The sequence below is a fragment of the Phodopus roborovskii genome, unplaced genomic scaffold (genome assembly GCF_943737965.1).
Source record: "Phodopus roborovskii unplaced genomic scaffold, PHOROB, whole genome shotgun sequence".
NCBI lineage: Eukaryota > Metazoa > Chordata > Mammalia > Rodentia > Cricetidae > Phodopus > Phodopus roborovskii.
Window position 1 is genome coordinate 20115354 of NW_026126470.1, and position 20716 is coordinate 20136069.

Genomic DNA, 20716 nt, shown 5'->3' on the forward strand with positions numbered 1-20716 from the left:
AATTTATAGTTTTATTGAAACATGAGAACTGACAATACTGAATATTCTGTGCGAGACCAAGGATGTTACTTCCCTCCAAAGGGATCAGCTCATAACATGGTGGAACAATGGGTTTACTTATATCACTAATGCTAAGATTGAATAAGTGTAAAAGGGTGATGCACAACAGTAGACTCCGAGGTGGAATGTTAGAACTATCTGTGCCACAGGCATGCTTCTTACTAATAAGACAGTTGGTCATCTAAACTAAAATGAATGAAAATACAACTGGTTCTCCACATGGTTGTTAAACACAATCATCAATTTTGTTTCCTTTCGATGATGCTTTTGATCAACACCTATGTCAATCAAACCGTAGTTGTGTGAGAGTTGTTGCTGAGATGAAGGGGCTGCTATCCAGTGTGTGACTACTGCCCTTTACACGATAGGCATTGTGCAGCCATCAACTTCTTCAATACTACGCATGGACAACAAAATGATTTCTGAGTGCTCTGATCAATATTTGGACAATCCGCATGTCACATCACAATCCTTGCTACATCAAATAATTTCCTCTCTCGCCACTGTTTGATTCAAGTTTGCTTTCTCATTTTTGCCCAGGATATGTTCTTGAAACTGTCATTGACTGTCTCGTCAGCACACTATGGGTTTGTTGCATTTCCTTTTCTAGCCATCATTATATTTGCCAAGTATGACTTGGTGAGAGAAAAAAAAAATATATCCCCTTGGAGTTATGAAAATATTATTCTGGCAAGTAACAAATTATAGGCTATTATTGGCTAATTTCAGAGAGAAGTGAGAAGTTATGTGTCCGGAGGGAACGTGAAGTAGCCATGAAGGAATATGACCCCATGTATCTTAAAAGAAGTTGAAAAGCAGGGATGTGAGATGATTAGGGAACCTTGGCACCATCAATCTGCCCCTCCCTTTCCTGAGGTTCACAAAGGAACATGTAAGCTAGTACAGAATTTACAAATGAAGGTGTTATGATCTGAATCTACCACTGTAGCTCAACTGTTACGTGCTCACAAATAGCCTGGTAAAACACGTACAATGCTGTTGTAATAAGGAAGTAGAAATTATTTTTTCAAGACATGATCATTAGAAAAAGAGGCATAAATGGAGACAGGAAGGCAGAAGCATGCTTGTCTATTCACAGAGGTCTCAGGCTATCTGTCTGTACACACAGTGCATATTTGTATCGTCTTTTGTGGTAATAGAAAAACCCAAACAGGCAATTTTCTAGACAAGTAAATGAATAGGTATAATGGTTTGTGACATTTTAAAAATATAAATGGACACATGGAATGTCCTGTTTCCTAATAGTATAATTTTGACGCATACGAATTCTGTCAACAGATAGAGTAAACAAAAAGAACACCAGGGATAGGGAAATAAACACAACTTTTAAATACTGTCAAGAGCACACTGCTCATGCCTAACTCTTGCATATATTTTCTTTTTTCTTTTTCTTTTTTTCCTTTTAGAAAAGGATTGCAGATGTAAGAGGGAGAATCTCCTTGAGAAGGTAATTTCCACATATAATGCACCTTATCGTTTTCCATCTCTCTACTACTCCTGCATGTTCATTTTATTGATTCTGCTAAATCAAATTTATCTGCTCTCATTTGCCCATGCACCCACTCCTGTTGGTGTTCCTTACCACGCAGCTCTTCACAGATTCCTGGGTTCTGTTCAACTTGCCTTTATTTCTATAAATGAAATAACTAAAGCACTGGGAAAGCCTCTAAAAATCTTTCTCAGATGGGTAGAAAATTGAAACCTTGTCTTACATGTAAATGTTTGGTCATGTACACAGGAGGGAGGCATTTCTCGGCTGTTGGTATGGTACACGGTGAGCGTGGCTTGCCTGTGTTTGTAGACACATCGTCTTGATTGGAGAGAATCATGCTGTCTGATTGAAGAGATTAATTTTTTAGGTGTGGCCTTCACACTGTCCATCTATTGGGAGATGAAAAACTGACCCAGGCAAATGAAAGCAGATCACCTTGCCAGTGCAGTGAGAAATAGTTGAAAGTTTTGGAAATATGTGGCATTTGGCTTCCTGGAACCTTATAAGATCAATTTAGGTTGTGATGTGGAATGCTCACAAAATCTTGACTATTATGACTTGTAAATCAGTCTTTAACCATGAAGTTGGATATATTAACCATTTTCTTTTATGCTTTCTCCTTTTGTGAACCATGGTTCTAATCTGTGTACTTGTGCTTGCCAGATGAATGCTTTACCATTGACTATATCTTCAGCTATAGTGTTGGACGTCTAGACAGTAAGGTTGAAAATACCAACATCTTTGTGTGAGGTTTTTGATTTGTTTGAATTTGGCATAGCGTACTACTAAATCCTTTCCCCAAGTCAAAATGAACTTTGTGTTTTATGAGATGTACTATTTTAATTCTGTCTGTGTGTGCCAGTGTATGCATGTGCTCACCTGTCTGTCGGCACATAGACTTGTACATATGGAGACAGACATTGATTTCAGGTGTCCTACAACTCCTCACCTGCTCCTTGTTTGTTGTTTTGAGATAGGCTCTTTCACTGATCATGGAGCCAATTTGCTAAGTTTTGCTGACTAGTGAGTTCCAAGGAGGCTATGTGTCTGTACAGCCCATGGTAGGATAACAAACCGATGCTTCTGTTTGGAGCTTTTTACACCATTGACATGGTCAGAACTCAGTTCCCCTTGGTTACATGGGAACTGCTGTACAGGCTGAGCCCTCTCTCTGGCTCTAGTCCTTAATACTTACTAGGTTGGGTTCCAGACTTGTTGAATGCTCTCTGAACCTGATTTGCTTGCTAAGATTTTGTTTATGGCTGACCTCTTCCTTGAGATTGAGGAAGGATCAAATATCTCCTGTATAGACAACCGAGGGACAATATTTTGTTCAGTCTTTCTGCACTGTTACAGTTTGCTTTCTGTTGACATGATAAAGCACCACAATAAGAGCAAGCAGGGAGTCAAACCATTATTGGCTTACATGAGCCAACCTGCAAAGTCTATCATGAAGGATGATGACGGCAGGAATTCAAGGAGGGAACCTGGAGACAGGAACTCAAGTCTGAAGTCTGGGTATTGAAGGGATGCTGCTTACAGACTAGTTCCTCATGGCTCACTCAGCCTGCTTGCTTTCTTACACAACCCAGAACCTACCTGTCCAAAGGGCAAATTTTCAAATCCTTTTCCCAAAGGATTCTAGCTTGTGTCACACTGACAAAAAAGCTAAACACACACACACACACACACACACACACACACACTTGTTTCTCTCTCCAAAAACATACCAGTATAAATACCAACTGATTTTGGGCTATGGATAGAATATTATAATGTAAACATCTAGTAAGAAACTCCACTAATGGGTGATGGAACATCGATGCCTCTCATTTTTTTCTCTGTCCCCACCTTAAAGAAATCTAGTATTCTAATGTATTTACAGAATATTGACTAGTTCTCTGTTACAGTTTAATTATAGGCTTTAAAACAAATTGGCTTGTAATAATTTAAAAAAGGACACTTGCAGAACAATGTCTTTCATTACTAAGCGTATATCCTTGTTCCTGTGTGTGTGTGTGTGTGTGCAGGTGCTTGCATGTGCTTGCACAGACATGTTTGTGAATTGCAGTAGGTACTTGATGTCACACTGAAATCCTGTGAGCTTTGGGGGGAAGAGATTTCTTGTCACCTGTATTAGTTTTGTAAGAGTTTCTATGGTGGCTGATGCATGTGGGCTTTCTTTCAATCCCATAGGATTGAAATCCCATAGGAAAATCAAACTGAAAAAAAAAAAAACTAGTTGTTTACTTTTCACACCTATATACATTTGGCTTCCACCCTTTCCCAGAAAATTGCTGACCATGAGATCAATAAATGCACTTGGTACAACTCAGAAACAATAATGCAGTGCCTACTATACAACCAAAATGCAAAAGAGGTTCCAGAGCTTCAAGGAGGAGGAGGAGGACAGAGTTACTTGTCTCAGGAAGTTTCAGCATGCCTCATTTGGAGACTAGAAGCTTCCCCTCACCTCTGCTTTCCACAAAGGCTACCCATGGGTCCTAAGAAAGCTACTCTTTATGCATCATTTAGTCCACAAGAGCAACTCATAGGTACTATCTTCAGTACCCTGCTAGCCCTGTTTGCCCCGCACCAACACTCGCTGAAGCAAATCTCTGTGGCATGGTCTGGTTTTCTGAGTCCCTACATGTGCCTACCCTGATCTTTGTCTCTGTCCTTGGTGATATAGAAAAGCACCAGGGAGCTCTCTGGGTTTGGGGTGAGTTAGTTGACCATTCTAAGGAGCCAGAGCAAAGTGTTGGCTAAAGGAACGGTTGTCAAATGCAGCTGTTTACTATGACCCTGGGTGGAGACAAGAGCCCTGGGGCCAGAGAGTCTGTTTTTTACCAGTCTCTTGTCACAGGTGTCACATAAAAGTGACAAAATGTTTCCGAATTCCCTCAGCAGAAATGGAGATCAGCACCAGAGTTTTGCTGAAAGGATCTGTCACCAGAGAACCACATTGTGCTTTCCAGTCTCAAACAGTTGTGAGGACAGGGTGGGTGTACTTGCAGGTGACACTTACACTCAGTCGTGAGGGATGGAGTGTGGTGGCATTTGCAGGTGACAGACAAGCAAGAACCTGAGCTCAGTTCCTCCATTTGCACCCTAGACCCCTGTCTAAATGCTCTCACAGGGAGATGTAACTTCACAGTGGTAATCCTGGACAACCAGCACATAGGAAACCCAAGACCCTTGCAGAGCGCGGTCCTCAGCAGACAACTCCCCCCACCCCGTGTGTTCCCTCCACCTCGATAAATTGGCCCTCCAAAACACTGCACTTCTTTCTTGGTCCAACTAAGCTAGAGGACAGAGACCCTCCACCTTAGAGGAGAGATGCCAGGCCACACACAGCTTGCAAATCCCAGACAGACACAGAGCCTCCACCTTTGCTGTGAAGGAACCAAGAGATTGCTCCACAGGGCCCCTGCCTCCCTAACTCTCTGAGCCCCATGCATTCGAGGCTGGCCCCTCCGCTGCGCTCAGGGACCGTTCCACACCTGCGGGGCTGGGGTGGGGGCGGAAAGAGGAGGATGCTACAAGTGTGCGAGCTCCCCTGTTCTAAGTAAACGACGCCACGGCGTGAGCGTGCGCCATCCGCGCGGATCGTTTGTCTCTTGCCCTGGCCACCTCACATCAGCCTCTCCTGGGAGCGGGTGGCGCCTGGGCTCGAACCCGTGGCCTGGGCTCCACTGCGGACGAATCCCGGGGCCGCGCGTGGCTGGCTCGCACGGCGTGCGCGCGGAGGGATCCGCCGGGGCCGCGCCTCCCCGCCCCGTCCCGCCCCCGCCCTCCTCCCGCCGGCTCCGCTGCCGCCGCGGCGGCCGCTGCTGCCGCCGCCGCCGCCGCCGCCGCCGCCTGGATATAGTGCGGCAAGGCGCGGAGCTTGCAGTCACTTTGCGAGGAGGAGCGCGCGGGCTGCGGGCGGCTGGGGCAGCCACCCGGGAGCGGCGGCGGGCTAGCACAGGCGGCCGTGGCAGCGGAAGGCTCGCTCTCCGGGACTGGACTTAATAACTTTGCAAGTGTCCGCCGGTGTCACGTCCTGAACATGAGCCACCTCCTCTCCTTCTACCTGCTCGGGTTGCTTGTCAGTAGCGGGCAAGGTAGGAGCGTGCGGCTTTTCTTGCTTACTTTCCCTCCCCCTTCCACCCAAGCCCCAGAGGCAAAGAGCGAGCGAGCCACCCCGGAGCCCGGAGCCCGGAGCTCAGAGCCGGGGAGACCCAGGCACCAAAGTTGCGGTGCTTCTTGAGGCGACTGTTAGGGTTTTAGCTCTTTCTTTTGGCTGCTCCTAAAATTCTGTCCGTTTGCTCGAAGGACCCTTAAATTAAGAAGAGACCCCGTGCAGGGTTGGGGATAGGCATCGGTGTGGAAGAGACCCGGGGGAGGGGGGGACCGCTGCTTCTGCTGGGTTTATTTATTTATTTATTTATTTATTTATTTATTTATTTTCTGGCTTTCTCTCTTATTACCCGAAATTGGATGAGTGTGTTGGTGTGTATATTCATAGCTAAATATCTGAGGTTGCCGAAGGGTAGGGCACGGTGCTGTGTTCCACAGAAGCGGCAAAAAAAAAAAAAAAAAAAAAAAAAAAAAAAAAAACTAGCAGCGGTAAAGTCGTTTATCACAAAATCTCTGTGGTGTGCAAGAAATTCAATTCTTAGGGATTCTTTTCTCCTTTCCCAACACCTATTCTTGGCTGTGAAGTGAGCGTTTGATGGCTTATTTATGTTGGAAACTAACGGGCCATAGATGCTGTAAGACAGCAAATGGCTAAAACTAGGGTTGTGTTGCAGGCATTCATCTTGACCCCCCACCCTCTCGTGAATAGAGCAAAATCCGAACACGTTCTAACATCCGATTTGAATTACACCTGAAAGGGACTTGGGAGATTGGGGAGCATTGGGGAGCATTTTTTTTTTTTTTTTCTATTTGTGTTGGGGAGGATAAAAGACTGTGGTAGAATAACCCTAGGGACAATTGGTGGAAGCGATCTCTGCTAGTCTCTGTGTAGAAGACACGCATTTATCTTTCTGGCTTACATAGTACATGTTCATACCAAAAAAAAAAAAAAAAAATCACATTCGTTCGGAAGGTTTTCAACTGTCCAGACAAGTTTGGACATTTAATTGGGGAGACAAAATGTCAAAATGTGCGATGATGGAAGTCATTACAGACAATGGGAATTTCCATGGTTTTTCCTTTGGTTGAAAAGTATTGACATGCCATATTATTTGTGCTGCATTTTCTGCGAAATTAATCAATTGCAAGATAAGTTAAAATATCTTCTGTAAATCCAATTCTAGGCATTTTTTTTCACATCTTCGTCGTTGCTCATTTGGTCCAGCAGGGGGTGGTAGAACTCCATTTTAAGGAAGACATGGTGGTTTCTCTTGTGCACACACTGTTACACTGTCCTTCCATCTTTCTTCAGCAGGGCTTGGCATTTTGGATGTAAAGCCTTCCTTTCTCTGTCCTTCCCCCCCAAACTACAGTGTTAGTGAGTGATGAACCGCGGTTGGATGCAGATTTTTATGTCCTGAAGTGAGAATGCACACGCTGACGGGGTATTGCTTTCATTTATAAAGTGTCTCAGTCAGGAGATCCTCTCTTCCTCATCCTAACATAGGATGGGAAATATTTCAGTCTCAGAAAAATAACTGCAGATAGATTCATCTGAAGCTAACATTAGTCTCCTTCATTAATTTCCTCACTTCTCTTGCAAAGATCAGCACACACTTGTTCACTACGAGATACAAAGCTGTCATTCTTATAGGAAGGCTGCTGATTGTGTTTAACTGTTCATTTACATCACAGACAGGTCTGGATCTGGAGAGACAGGTTGAGAATTTAACTAGGATACAATTGCAATTAAGTGAGCATAGTGCAGAGTAAGATGGGCCAAGTTTGTGCAGATTGATGGTTAGCCTCTGAGATGTCTGGTGAAAATCTACGCAGTTGTGGAGTCCACATCCATCATTGCTGATGCTAAGTGTGTTGGAATTCAGGGATGGGAGGGAGGTTGGAATGTGTAAGTATCTAGGTAGAAACAGCAACATAAAGACAGATACACTTTTGGTCTCTATGCGTAGCATGCATTTGAAATTGTGATTCTCCTGATTTACAATCAGCACACCCACGGTAGTTACAGAGAAGAACTGTGGAACGGAAGCATGCCTGCAGGGGAACCCATATTCCTTGTCAATAAAACAGGGCAGAAGGATGGCATCTTTGTAAAGAAGATCTCTAGGTCTAGTGTATCCAGAGAGCCATGGTTGAGTGTCCCTGGGAACTAGCCTTTGTGTGAAAAAGCATGTAGTATTGTTGTGCTATGAGTCGTAATGAAGTCAAAGATGCCTGGAAACAGAAGTCCTTATCCTGGACTCTAATTTCTCCAGGCTGCTGTTTTCTTCTCTAATTAAGGGTGCAGCAGCAAGTATCAGACACACCGCTGGGAGCTGTTTTTCTTTTTTTAATGAACCGCGTGTAACTCACATTTCTGTTTATTCTTTTATATTTTTATTTTCTGATGGAGCCATGAAAACCTACCAGCCAGTGACCCTCAGGCTTGCCTTGGAAACACTAAAGGCTCAGCTGGCTGATTTATGTTTCCAACAATACACTTGCAGGGAATTTTATGCAGCATGATTGAAGCTGTTGCTTGGGAAAGTGGGGAAAGGCACTGATGATGTATTCCCTCTTAAGCAGTCAAAACGTTTGAACCACAACAGTTGAATGGACGAAAATGACCCAAGTGAAAAACCAGCTAACTTAAGTGGATGCCAATACCATAATTAGCTAACTAGGCCTAATAGCTCTAGCCCTTACTTTCAACCCTGTATTGTTGTTATGCTAGTGAGAGCATTTTTAAAACAAATTATTATGAAAATTGAAATAGAAATGTTCTTTTAAAAGCCTACCATTTCCACTGAAGGAGTAATAGCTAATGGAGGAAGGCTGTCAGCTATGAATGTAGTTACCCATGGAAAGAAATATATAATTCTTTGGCTTATGCAATTGTTTTTAACTTAAGACTTGGTCACAACCTCTGCTATCATAAATCTGAAGTGTGTCTCTCAGTAATGGAGTATTTTTTGTCTTTTGGTCAAATCATCCCCAACCTGAAATAGGAACAGATTGAGTCACCGACTATATGCATGTTTAAGACCATTTTCATTTTCTTGTAAGAGTCATCTGATATGATTAATGCCATTCTGTTACTGTTGCTCACATGCGTGTTGTTCCGCTGAAACCAAGCCATGCTAGTCCACTCTCTTTCAATTAATGTTAGCCATGTGTAGCAGCATCCTTAAGTCTAACCCATTGGGAAGGGAGCTGTGAAATGGCCCCCTCAGTGAGTGAATCTGGACATCTGCTTACACTTATTCCTTCTTGGAAAATGCTAATAAGTAATTGACCCTTAGAGATCTGTACCTGCTGAAGACAGAGTACAGGTGTGTGTGTGTGTGTGTGTGTGTGTGTGTGTGTGTGTGTGTCTCCACTAGCTACTAGTCCACAAATGCCTCCTATGTATATGCTGAAACAGTTGATGGCCTCTCCTAAAACCTTGATCTGGGTACCCTGCTCTGATTTCTTTGCCAGCATCCTCTTTGTGTGAGATTTCTGTTGAATCGATTGCATGTCCACTTAGCTTAGGAAAGATAGGCTCTATAAACTAATTTTTTTTTTTTGTCAGTCAACAGCTCAGAGGATTCCCTCCCAGGCTTGCTGCCTGCTGCCCTCACTTCCATTTCCCAAGCTGAATCTGATCCCAGTGAGCAAGTTGGAAAGTCCCGAGTGTCAGAGGGGTGTTTTCATGGACACAGGGGACTGCAGTTCTCTCAGACTTAATATCATACAGGAGATGCAATTAAGGGAACAAAAGGACCTCATTCGGGAAAGGGAAAAGGTCAAGCTTCATATGATCTTTGTAAATAATGTGGCCTTCTTTCTCATACGAGCTGGTTTGTTGTTGTGAAACGGAGGAAGGGGCTGGCTAGTCTGAAGCTAGCAACCAGGATGAATACTGGGGCTTGTTTTCAGGTACAGGAGCCAAAAGGCAGGTAGAGTGTCCACATTTGGAAGTCTGGAAGTCTGCAGATCTGGGCTGCTGCTTTCTCTGGCATTTGACATTGGGGAAATCACTTTAACTAATCTTTTCAGAATCACCATCTTAACAATGCACTTCTGATAGTGCAAAGGAAAATGTTCAGTTAGGAGGAGACAGAAGACTGAGTCTGGGCTGTGAGTGTGTTGTGTCTTATCCTGATGACATCAGTCTGTCTCTGGGTATATATATATGCACAATCATTAAATAATATTGGTATTCTTATAAAGGAAGTATGCTTGGTTTTCAGGTTTTATGGAATTCAGAAAATGATGAATTCCTTGCATCTTTATACCCGGCCAATTTTACTGAGGCAAGGACTATTTAAAAGATTGTAAATTAGTTTTAATTTTCCAAATTACATGATAGAAGAACACATTAAGAAGCAACCAGCACTTTTATTAAAGGAAACATTCTGCACTTAACAGACTCGAGCTGTCATTAACTGTTCAGCAAACACATGTACTTCTCTGTGGTGCCATTTTAAATATTTTAATGGATCTTTGCTGTTTTAAACTATAAGGGTACTAATATAAATAGGTGACAGATTTTTTTCTGAAGTGTGTACATTTGCTGTGTCCATATAATCAAGTATCATCAGATATGTTAAAATGATATGATGTGACTGGCCAGGCTTCTCTAGATTTAAATAATTAAAGTGGGTGCAAGACAATTTTGAGAATCTTTGTCATCTTAGACATGGAAAGACATGCTTCAGAAACTTTGAGTATAGGTGTTTGGCCCACAGCAAAACTCAAAGTCATTGTCTCTCAGAGAGTAAAGCCCAGGCTACCAAACATCTCTTGACCTTGAAGAAGCAACTGAAAATTTCAGAAAAGCTATTTGCTCATTTAAAAATTTGAGCTGAACAGATTCTACTGCTTGATCTTGATGCTCAACCATGAGGAATAGCCATTATAGTGATACCTACAGGTACAGTGTAGAAGAACAAGCATATTGTTCCAGGTGTTGTTCACCATATTCAGTGATAAGCATGCAAATCAAATGTAATGACATGCAGGAATACCTCACTTATTCAATTATATAAACATCATGAAAGTTTTCTTTGCCATTAGAAATATGTTGTATGGTTAGAGACTGTCTAATTCATTGATGGCTGGAGCTCTCATCCGTCCATCACATACTTATTTGTTTATTTCTTTACGTCTGCTTTGTTGCAGATGCCTTCTTAGGCAAAAGTAATAGAACAGTTGTACACATTGTATAATGACAATTGTAGGAGGCTCCATGTACAGTCATGAGACACATGTATTAGTTTGTAATCTTCAAGATGTCAGTAAAATGGTTTTGAGCTATGAGTTACACTGGATGCTTAGAGTTCACATGATTGGGATAAATAAGTAAGTATCAAATAGAAACTACATGGGGAATAACTAGAGCTTTAGGTTCCACAAGCTTAACTTCACTTTACACAACACCAAACTTTTGCACAGATGTAGAACCTTTGAGCTTGTAAGAGTCAGAAAAACATAACAAAGTAGCATCTTCTGAATTGGACAGGCCAGTTGTACTCATGAAATCACAGCAGCTATGGTTGCCTACACAAGCCTGGAACAAGATCAAGCTCACCACACTTACGACCAGGAGTGGGGAGAAGTTCATGACCTCAACTCTTCACAGAAGTGTTATGGACAGTTAGTGGCATCTGGGAGGGGGAGAGTCGGACTTTTTTAAGTGTGTAGCTTTTGCTTTGTCAAATATGCTCCTGTCAGTGGCTCACATTAAGAAATATATGAAATATATGTCAGTTATTTGTATTAATGTCAATTATGTGTTTCTTAAATTAAAAACTGGAGGCTGGCACAAAGTTGGAAATATGGGAATATGAGAGTGGGCATGAATGTGTGGCCCAGCTGATAGTGTGCATACTTGCTCTTCGTGAGAAACCAGGTTTGATTCACAACCCTTGTAAAGGGAACCATCTATCTTACCAACTAAGCCCAGTTTTAACAACAACAACAACACACAGCACACCACTCACATGAATGCACAAAGATACATTTTAATTTGGTGCCATTTTGTCAGGTGGTAAAATAATAAACACTGGATGGCTATCAGGAGAGTACCTTCTAACTATATTCCTTTTTAATGTTATTGTCACTTTGTCACTCAAGTTTGTAAAGACTATGGAGATTTTAAGTTTAGTTTTTATGGGGAAGAAAATGAAATACAAATAAAGGATCTGATAACTTATATTAATTATGATTAGTCATTATTTGGAATTAGTAATTAGTCATTACTTTTATTTCATTGTCCCTTTTTTTTTATTTCTAAGAATTCTTGTTGTTTTTGTTGACAGGGAATGGCAGTCTGTGTTGGTAGTTGAGAAAATAAAAGCATATAGATTGGAAAAAAAAAAAAAGATCCATGTGAGAAAGCAATAAACCATTCAGCAAAATGTTGTGAAACCGTAGACGATGTCATATGATTGATTATTCAAAGGTCAGAGAGAGTCCTTGTCATTCTTCCCTTATCTTAATGAAAATCCATTGACTGTTCATCTTGAAGCTCAATTGTGAAGCACTCTCCTATTTCCAGTCCCTTTAATCATGGTGACCCAAGACACAGAAAATACAGTTGTCTTGTGTGAATACTAGGAAATCAGGACATGATTTTGAGATACATTTAAAATGCTGTCTATACTCATGAAACTACATTCCTCCTCAGTGCAATGGAGAGCTTCAGAATGGATAGAGTCAATGAAGACAGTGACACAGAGGAGGAGAGAAAAACATGAACAAAGAGTAGAAAAGAATGCAGTTGTTCAAAGGACAGAAATAAGCCATTTGAATGTTTCCAGTTTGACTATTTATGCAGTTGTCTAAAGTATTGGATGGTTGGGAAAGGTCAGGCATGGTCTCCATGATGGGATAGTTCGGGCTACATAAAGCAGAAAGCATTTGAGGCCAAGCTAAGTTTGATACTTAGGTTGATTTTTGAGACCTGGATATTGGACAGGAAAGCATTTTGATAAAGATGTGTGTAAGGCTACTGGCTATGTGCTGGATGGACCAAAGGAAAAAGATGAGAAGAGAATTAGTGAACATAGGTTTGATTCTCTAAAAGCACAAATACATCTCTTAGTAAATTTTACCAATTATTTTTTAGGATGTTCTCTCTGTTATGTAGTTGTGTCCGTCCTTGAACTTGCTATGTTGACCACATTAACTCAGAGCTCCCAACCTCCCGGAGATTGCCTGTCTCTGCCTCCCAAATGTACCCCCTGGCATGGCTGAGAGCAAGGGCGTGGCCCTTGGGAGTATGATGTAGAAGACTGATTTGAGGTAGTACTTGAAGTACTGACCTTATATGACAGAAAGAATGAAAACAATACGATGAAGTAGTATTTCTGGAAAATTCAGTTGATTTATAATTTTCTTTAAAATACACAAGTATCATTTGGGCACATAGTTATATATGCCAGACAGAAGTTTGAAAAAAAAACCAAACAAATAATGATTTTACTTTTTTTTTCTGCTCAATTATTACTCCCCTTCACTCATCATCTATTTATATTTCATCCCTGGAATTTATATTTTAATTAATATTTGAAGTGTGTAGGGTTTTGAAGAAATTTTCAAACTTTGCAATTTTTTTCATATTTTCATTAAATAGTTTTCTTCACTTGTTCATAGCTTTTAAAATCATTCTTGGGTGGCTAGAACAAAACAAAAATTTAAAAAAAATTGTATGTAAGAGAGGTAGGGAGAGTTAAAATGATTAAAGATATATTTTATATGTTTCTGTGTGTGTGCATAATCAGTGTGTGCAAATAATTATAAATGTAGAAACCTGGGTATGAAAAATGGCTTAGATTTAAAGGAGGTACATGAAGAAATCCAAATGAAGAAAATCCACTCATTGACTTTTAGACAACCAACACCCACATAAAAAAAAAAAAAAAAACTGAGCACAGTGGTGGGTGCTTACCTTAGTGAAAGCATTGTAAGGGTAGGTAGATGCCGGGGCCACTCATGCAAGCCGGCTTAGCAAATCAAGAGTCTATAGGTTCATTGAGATCCTCTGAAAATAAGTAAGTAAATAAACAAAAAAACATGTTAGAAAATTATGGAAATGGCAGCCTAGATCCTTTTTCCCACGTTTAATTGCAAATACATCCATCCATATATTTATGCATATACACACGTATTAATAGAATTGTCTGTATCCCTAACATCACACTCACAAAACACTCATACACTATATGTATAGTTGTTGAAAACTAAAAACCAAAATGACTTTCAAAGATTTTCGTTACTGCATATACAGAGCTGAAAATGTTTTCATTAATGTCCAAGAGAAGTTAAAAGGAATAATATTTCGAGTGCCAATTTTATGCCATGTAATTGTGGTGAGCACTTGACTCATTACCTCATTTATTCCTGATTAAATCATATTTCATAGATGATGTACCGGAGATTGAGAGTGACTGATTTGTGTAGAGCTTTTAAGTGTGTTCTCTGCCCTGCCATCCAAAATTTATAGTCAATGATCATTAAATATATTCAAGCTGTATTTCAGTTGGTTGTGCTATTATCTATGTTTCTTGAAACTACCTGAATTCGCTAAAGGGATATAGCGAGGTGGTGTGCCATAGTGTAGACGTTGTGTTGATTGATGCAGTCATTTTCCAGTTCTTTAGCTTTTACATGGTCAATAGCAAGATTGTTCAGTAAAAGAGAAAGCTGTAGCAATGCATACAGACAAATCCAAGGGAAGAAATTCCACTCCGGCACATGCACTTTCTTCCAATACAAGTGTCTGTTTGTATAGGGCATATAAGAAATTCTGAATACCACTTAATACTACAGTAAAATAGAAGCTGAAGAGGCTGGAAAATCATTTTGTACTGTGCAAACTGCTTATCGTTTACTTTATTGCTCTAACTTTAAAAAAAAAATCACTTCCAAATGAATGTCCTTGCACCTTGATCATGGCTTGCATTTTGATGAAAATATCTGCAGTACCTGGGCACAAATAGCAGTAGAAATTTGACTTCCGTACCTTGAAATTAAGACTATTAAGTAAAAATGTGACCTAACTGATGGCATCATTATGGTTGTGTGCTTCTAGTAACCAGGGTACATATATCTGGACGTTTTGCATTTTCTTCCTCTTACTGTATTTATTAAGATTTGATATTATTATTGCAAAAATTCATAATACTTTGGTTTCTTGGAGCTGAAAATATGTTGCTACAGGGAGGCAGTGGTAGCACAAGCCTTTAATCCCAACTCTTGGAATGCAGAGACAGGAAGATCTCTGTGAGTTCCAGGCAAGCAAGTTCCAGGCTAGCCAAGGCTGCTACACAGAGAGATCCTGTCTCCAAAGCCAAATATAATAATAATAATAATAATAATAATAATAATAATAATAATAAAATATCTTACTATGAACTGTAATATTATAGGCCTGTCTTTGCTTATAAAATATGCAGGTAAGATTTGTGTGACACATAACAATGGCATATTTTCAACACAAAAATAAATACGTACTTTGTTTTATGTATTAATGAAAGACATATCAAGTGTGTGTGTGTGTGTGTGTGTGTGTGTGTGTGTGTGTGTGTAGTGCAATTGATTATTGAACCTGAGCCATATGTAGTTTAGGTTAGCATCCTAACATTCAGGAGCGATATCTTATCCCTTTTAAATTAAAACAATATGTCCAATATAGGGAGCTCTATAATGTTCTTAATACTGGGCTATCTGACTATTTTTTACAGTTATAGTTGTGCTTAACCTATTGATTTCTATAGATAAAATTATTGAATATAGGACCTGGGCAGAACAATTTCATTTTTGCCTTCTTACAGCAAACATCACAACATTGTTTTCAGTATATGTCACAAAACACAATCAATATGAGGAAATAGGGTGTTGAAAAATCCCCTCTTATGCAAAAAAAAAAATGTGTTTTGTATATAAGAAGCATGAGAAGAGCTTGCCATATTCTATGTTACATACTTTTCAGAAATACCTAACTGTATTTGCAAGTCTCTGTGACTTTCTACATACTGACAGCAAGCAATGTTCCAAATCTCTGAAATTGGATTATTTGGTCATATCCAATCATATATATATATCCATTCATCTTAGAAATTGGTATTGTGGTTCAACCTTCAAGCTGAAAATGAGAAGAGCAAACAGGCGATCCTCAGATTGCTGCAAACTTCACTGCTCCTCAGATTCACTCAGATTGCTATGCTCTCCTCAACATGGCAGGAGACTAACTCTCAAACTGAATTCCTCTACCTTTTATACCTCTCAAATCCTGGGATTGAAGGTGTGAGCTCTGATTCACTGTGTGGTGGCCCAGGGTGGTCTTGGACTCAGAGATCCATCTACCTCTTAATCCTGAGTCCTGGGATTAAATATGTGTATCACCATTGCCTGATCTCTGTAGCTTGAGGCTGGTTTTCCTTTCTGTATCCTCAGTCAAGCTTTATCAAATCATGAATAATATAGCATCAACTATATATGATAAGGATATATATATTGTGTATGTGTGTATTCATATCAGATACTAGAATGCAATTTTCAATGACGAGAGTTAAAGGTAAAAGGTCATTGTTTTTAAGTAAATTTCATATATACTATTAGACTAGGTACTTGACAGGAGTCTCTCCAGACAATGTTAATTTACCTATTTAAAGGACAAGTTATCATGAAAATTATTGTTAATAAATTGGAATGAGATGCATTGTATCTTAAAGAGATTGTACTTATTCTAGAGGAAATATTTAAATATTGATATGAATCTTTCATCTATATACTCTACACATTTAAAACATATTTTTGCTTTTACCATAAATTTTGATTGACCAATATGAATGAGAGTTTTCTAAAGAATATCTAATTTGAGTTTGTATATTTGTATTCTATGGACCTTAAAATACCTTTTGGATGGGTTCTATGTGATTCTGCAAATGATAATTAGAACTCTACTTCTCATATCATTTAATAGGAGCCTCTGACTTAGAATGGTACTCTTATATTTTATGTATTTTCACTACCCTATTTGTAGTTCTTTGTATGTTTTGATGTATGCTTAATATACCTGTCCTGAATTGTGTGTAGCTTTTTATACTTTTAATGCCACTGTGCTTTAACCTGGAGAATTTTACATTTTGATGTCTTAGTTTTAACCACATATCAATAAAGGAATCATTCATTCTTTTAACATGTTTAAAATAATTATCTACTACCTGCTACTTACTGCTCAAGATTGCAGTGTTCATAGATTCAGCTCATCAAACTTCTTAAACTTCATTGCCACTTTCTGAGTGAACACCACAAAGGCAAGCAAGCCTTCCTACTCTGTGATGTATTTGATTAGAGACTTCATTGTAAATCAGTATGTGTATTCTTGGAAAAACAATGGATGCTTACCAAATAAATACTGAGTGAATATTTACATCTTAACTACAAAAAGTAAACCAAAGTGACAGGTTGTTTTAAAATATATTTGTTCTTGAGTTTGGGTAATAGCTTGGTTTGTTGGGATTATACTCTTTGTTGGCCTGGGTATTTATTTTGAGCGCTTTATTTGTATCATTACAATGACTGTGGCAGACTACGAACCTATAATAAATTAGAATGATTAATTAATTTATGAGGAATAGCATGGTTATGTTATTTTATCTCTTGTCTTATCTCCTCACTGAAAAGCAATTCGACTATGAATAAAGAAAAGTTAATAATGTTATAAAATTTAGCATTTGAGTCTCTATATAAATAAAGCATTGGAGATAGTAATGGAGGTTAGGCTTTAGATGGCTTCATATGTGTGTGTATGTGTGTGTATATATATATATATATATACATATATATGTATATATATAATATAAATACATGCATGTGTGTATGCATAAATATGTATTTTATAAAATGAATTAATACAATGCAGTTCATTTACAGTAGTACAATAAACACAGACGTTGTCAGCAATAAATGTTTAATATGTCAATAGAGCAAGTATTTAAAACTTTTAAAATTGTCATAATGTGGGTGGGTGATTAAAAGTTTTTCATTTATTCAATGTTTATTGGAAACCAATTCTAAATTGTACCTGTAGGAAGAAAAAAAAAAAGGAATCTTCCATTTGATTTTTCTTTTTAATAAAACATATTTAGCTCCTAAAGTCCTCCTTTGACTGATAGCCATATTTCCCCCATTTAAATGACTTTCTTCTGTCCTTCTCAAGGACTGCTTCCAGAGATGAAAGCATTCCATTGTACAGAGTATATTTGAGATACCTCAGAGCACCTTTACATAATGTTCACTTGCCATTTGTCTGCTTACCAGTACCCTAATGTTACCTTTTTTAGGGTCTGCCTCTTTTAACTTCAAATGCAATTTTCAATTAGTGATTAAAGAGCCCTGCTGATTCATTCATTTTACTTTCATTTCTCCCTCAAATTTTGTCTTATTCATAATCACTTTGATTGGTGATCTGGGTGAGTCATTTCATTTCAGAGCCCCCTCAAAGGCCTAATGCTAGCGTACTCCGCCTCTGCAGGGGTTGTACATGGTTCGTAATGGGAAAACAAAACTCAGGATGTCATCAAGTGACCTTATGTCACCCTCCTGGCGTACTTCAACAACCATGTCTAAAATGATTCCTAAATATCCAACTTTCAGTATTCTCATGTCCCTAAAATAGTATGTCAGCACAGGATTCTGAGTGTTATGCAACATTCTAAATGTGTTTTTTTGAGTCCCTGTTTCAAGTATATTGTAATGAAATATTTTATCATAAATGTTCTTCTTCCTACACTGAGCAGCTTTTAATGACCAATGACTTACTTAGGGACAGTTTGTCACCTAAAAGAGATGGGATGAGGGTGACTGGTCACACAAAATCTGATTTGGCATGGTTACCTACATGAAAGTGGATAGGCGACACCCAACAATACACAGAATATCTACAGACAACTTTGCTTCCTCCATGAACACCAAATTTATTGAACTTATTAAAGGGGGGCATTTCTTGTCACTGCACAATGTGTTTTCATATGGATTACTTTAATTATTCAATCACATATGAGAGTTTTGAACAATAGCTTAGCAAGTAAAGAAACTGCATTATGTAGAATGGTATATATCATATGGTAAGATTAAGACCTGCTATTCCCCTGCCTCAACATTTTTTTTTGTGAAGAAGTGGGGTATCTCTGAACAGAGAAAGCAAGTGCCAGAAACAGCTCTACTTTCTGGCCATTTCTGTAGTTTCCAACCACTGCTTTTTTAGTTCCAACCCTAGAAAGGTACCATTGACAAAATTGCATACATTTATAGGGAACAAAGTGATATTTTAATGTATTGTGATATTATTAGTCAAGCAAATTAAAGTATTCACATAATTACCTTTTGGTTGAGAACATGTAGGGTATAATTTCTTAACAACTTTCAAGCATGCAGTTCATTATTATTAGCTATAGCCAGAATGATACACAGTAATTTCCAGAAATCATTAAACTTAACTGTACCTATGTACTTTTATTCCAACTTCTCTAACTGCTTTCCCTTATCTCTTGCCAACTAGTGTCTTATCCATTGCTTCCAGAAATTTTAATTTTAAATTTTACATGAATTGCAATCACACTTGCCTTTCAGTACTTGCCTAATTTCAGACATTTTGATGTTCTGTAAGTCTGTTTACATTTCTTCAAATGACCCTATTTGCTTCTTTATTTGGGCTTAATAGTATTTTGCCTTGTGTACATGTCTCATGAAGATGTTGTACTTCTTTAAAAAGTACCTACACGTGGCCAAGAAGTAGATGGAAACTATTTCACTGACATTGATCATCAGGGGAAAACAAATTGAAAATCACCTTGATATTTCTTTTTAGTAGACACATTACATATAACCAGACTGATATTGTAATCATCAATGAAGATAGGTTCAATGGGAATCCACAGTTGGGAAGATTGTGAACTAGTTCAGATATTACAGAAAAGAACATAAAGGTTAATCAAAATGGAAAAGAAGTATATATATTACTATTTGATAATTTCTTTTGAATTGGAGATATAAGTTTAGTGATTGATCATTGAGTAAACTAGTATGCCTTCTAATGACCTACAAGATTGGTTTGCTTGGAGGATCAGTAGCAGTTGTTGATGACAAAGTGAGGATTATGGTGCCTTTGTGGTGTGACAGCTAAAGTGTGTAGGTTAGTAGCATAATTCATTAAGAACTATATTACATTAATATTTAAATATGTAACTTCTTCAAATGGATTTTCTCATTGTGAAAACACAGGAATTATTAATAATTAAGTAGGTCATAATTTTGTGATAGACTTAGAGAATACTTCCATAATGAAATTACATCAGTTTGAGGATACTTTCAGGATCGAGTAAAAGAACAGTTATTCAGAATGCATAGAAAACAAGAATCTACTGTTGCTTGTAAAAAGCCACCTAGAGGCAGTTTATCTTGCACATTTCTGGTTTTCTAAAGGGATAGTTTGAAAAAATAAAATAAAATCTGAAAATTAGTTTCAGAAGCCTACATTTATAAATTACTAGCAGTGTTTATGAGCTTTACATTTGTGACTTTATACTATTCTTCAAATATAGTTTCCATTTGTATTCTGCTTTACATATGGCAAAGCCATTTTGAGGTCAGTTGACTCAACAAACTCCTCAAGGGGCTTGGTGACTAAATTGGAATTGGACCTTAGCTCGCTGGCAGAAGGGTAGTCTTCTTAATGCTGAGATGTTAGGAGAGGAAATGGTTGATATAGCCTACCAAGTTTCAATAGGAAGCAGAGACTCAGTCATTATGTTAGTAGGTGATGGGCCAGGTACTCACTTAAGGGAGCTATTAGCATGGGCTTTTCTAAAACCTGTATTTGTATGTAGTTTTCTAAAATTGATGACTAAGTTAAGGAAGGGACATGGTGAAGATTTTCTTAGGAGATGCAGGGTAAAGTGGCCAAGTTTGATGCAGGGGGCTGGGTGAGGGTCTGAGCCCTTCATTCCTATCTCCAAGAGCTCTCCACCA

The 20716-nt window shown here is 38.8% G+C and overlaps 1 protein-coding gene across 1 annotated transcript in view; it reads left to right on the forward strand.

The window, feature by feature from the left end:
• Nucleotides 1-5385: 5385 nt before the first annotated feature.
• Nucleotides 5386-20716, forward strand: part of Ncam2 (neural cell adhesion molecule 2) — a 343990-nt gene continuing 328659 nt past the window's right edge. The window contains exon 1 of the mRNA XM_051191784.1: nucleotides 5386-5679. Within this exon, the coding sequence (XP_051047741.1) occupies nucleotides 5625-5679 (55 nt within the window). The 5' untranslated portion in view covers nucleotides 5386-5624. The remainder of the gene's footprint in view (nucleotides 5680-20716) is intronic.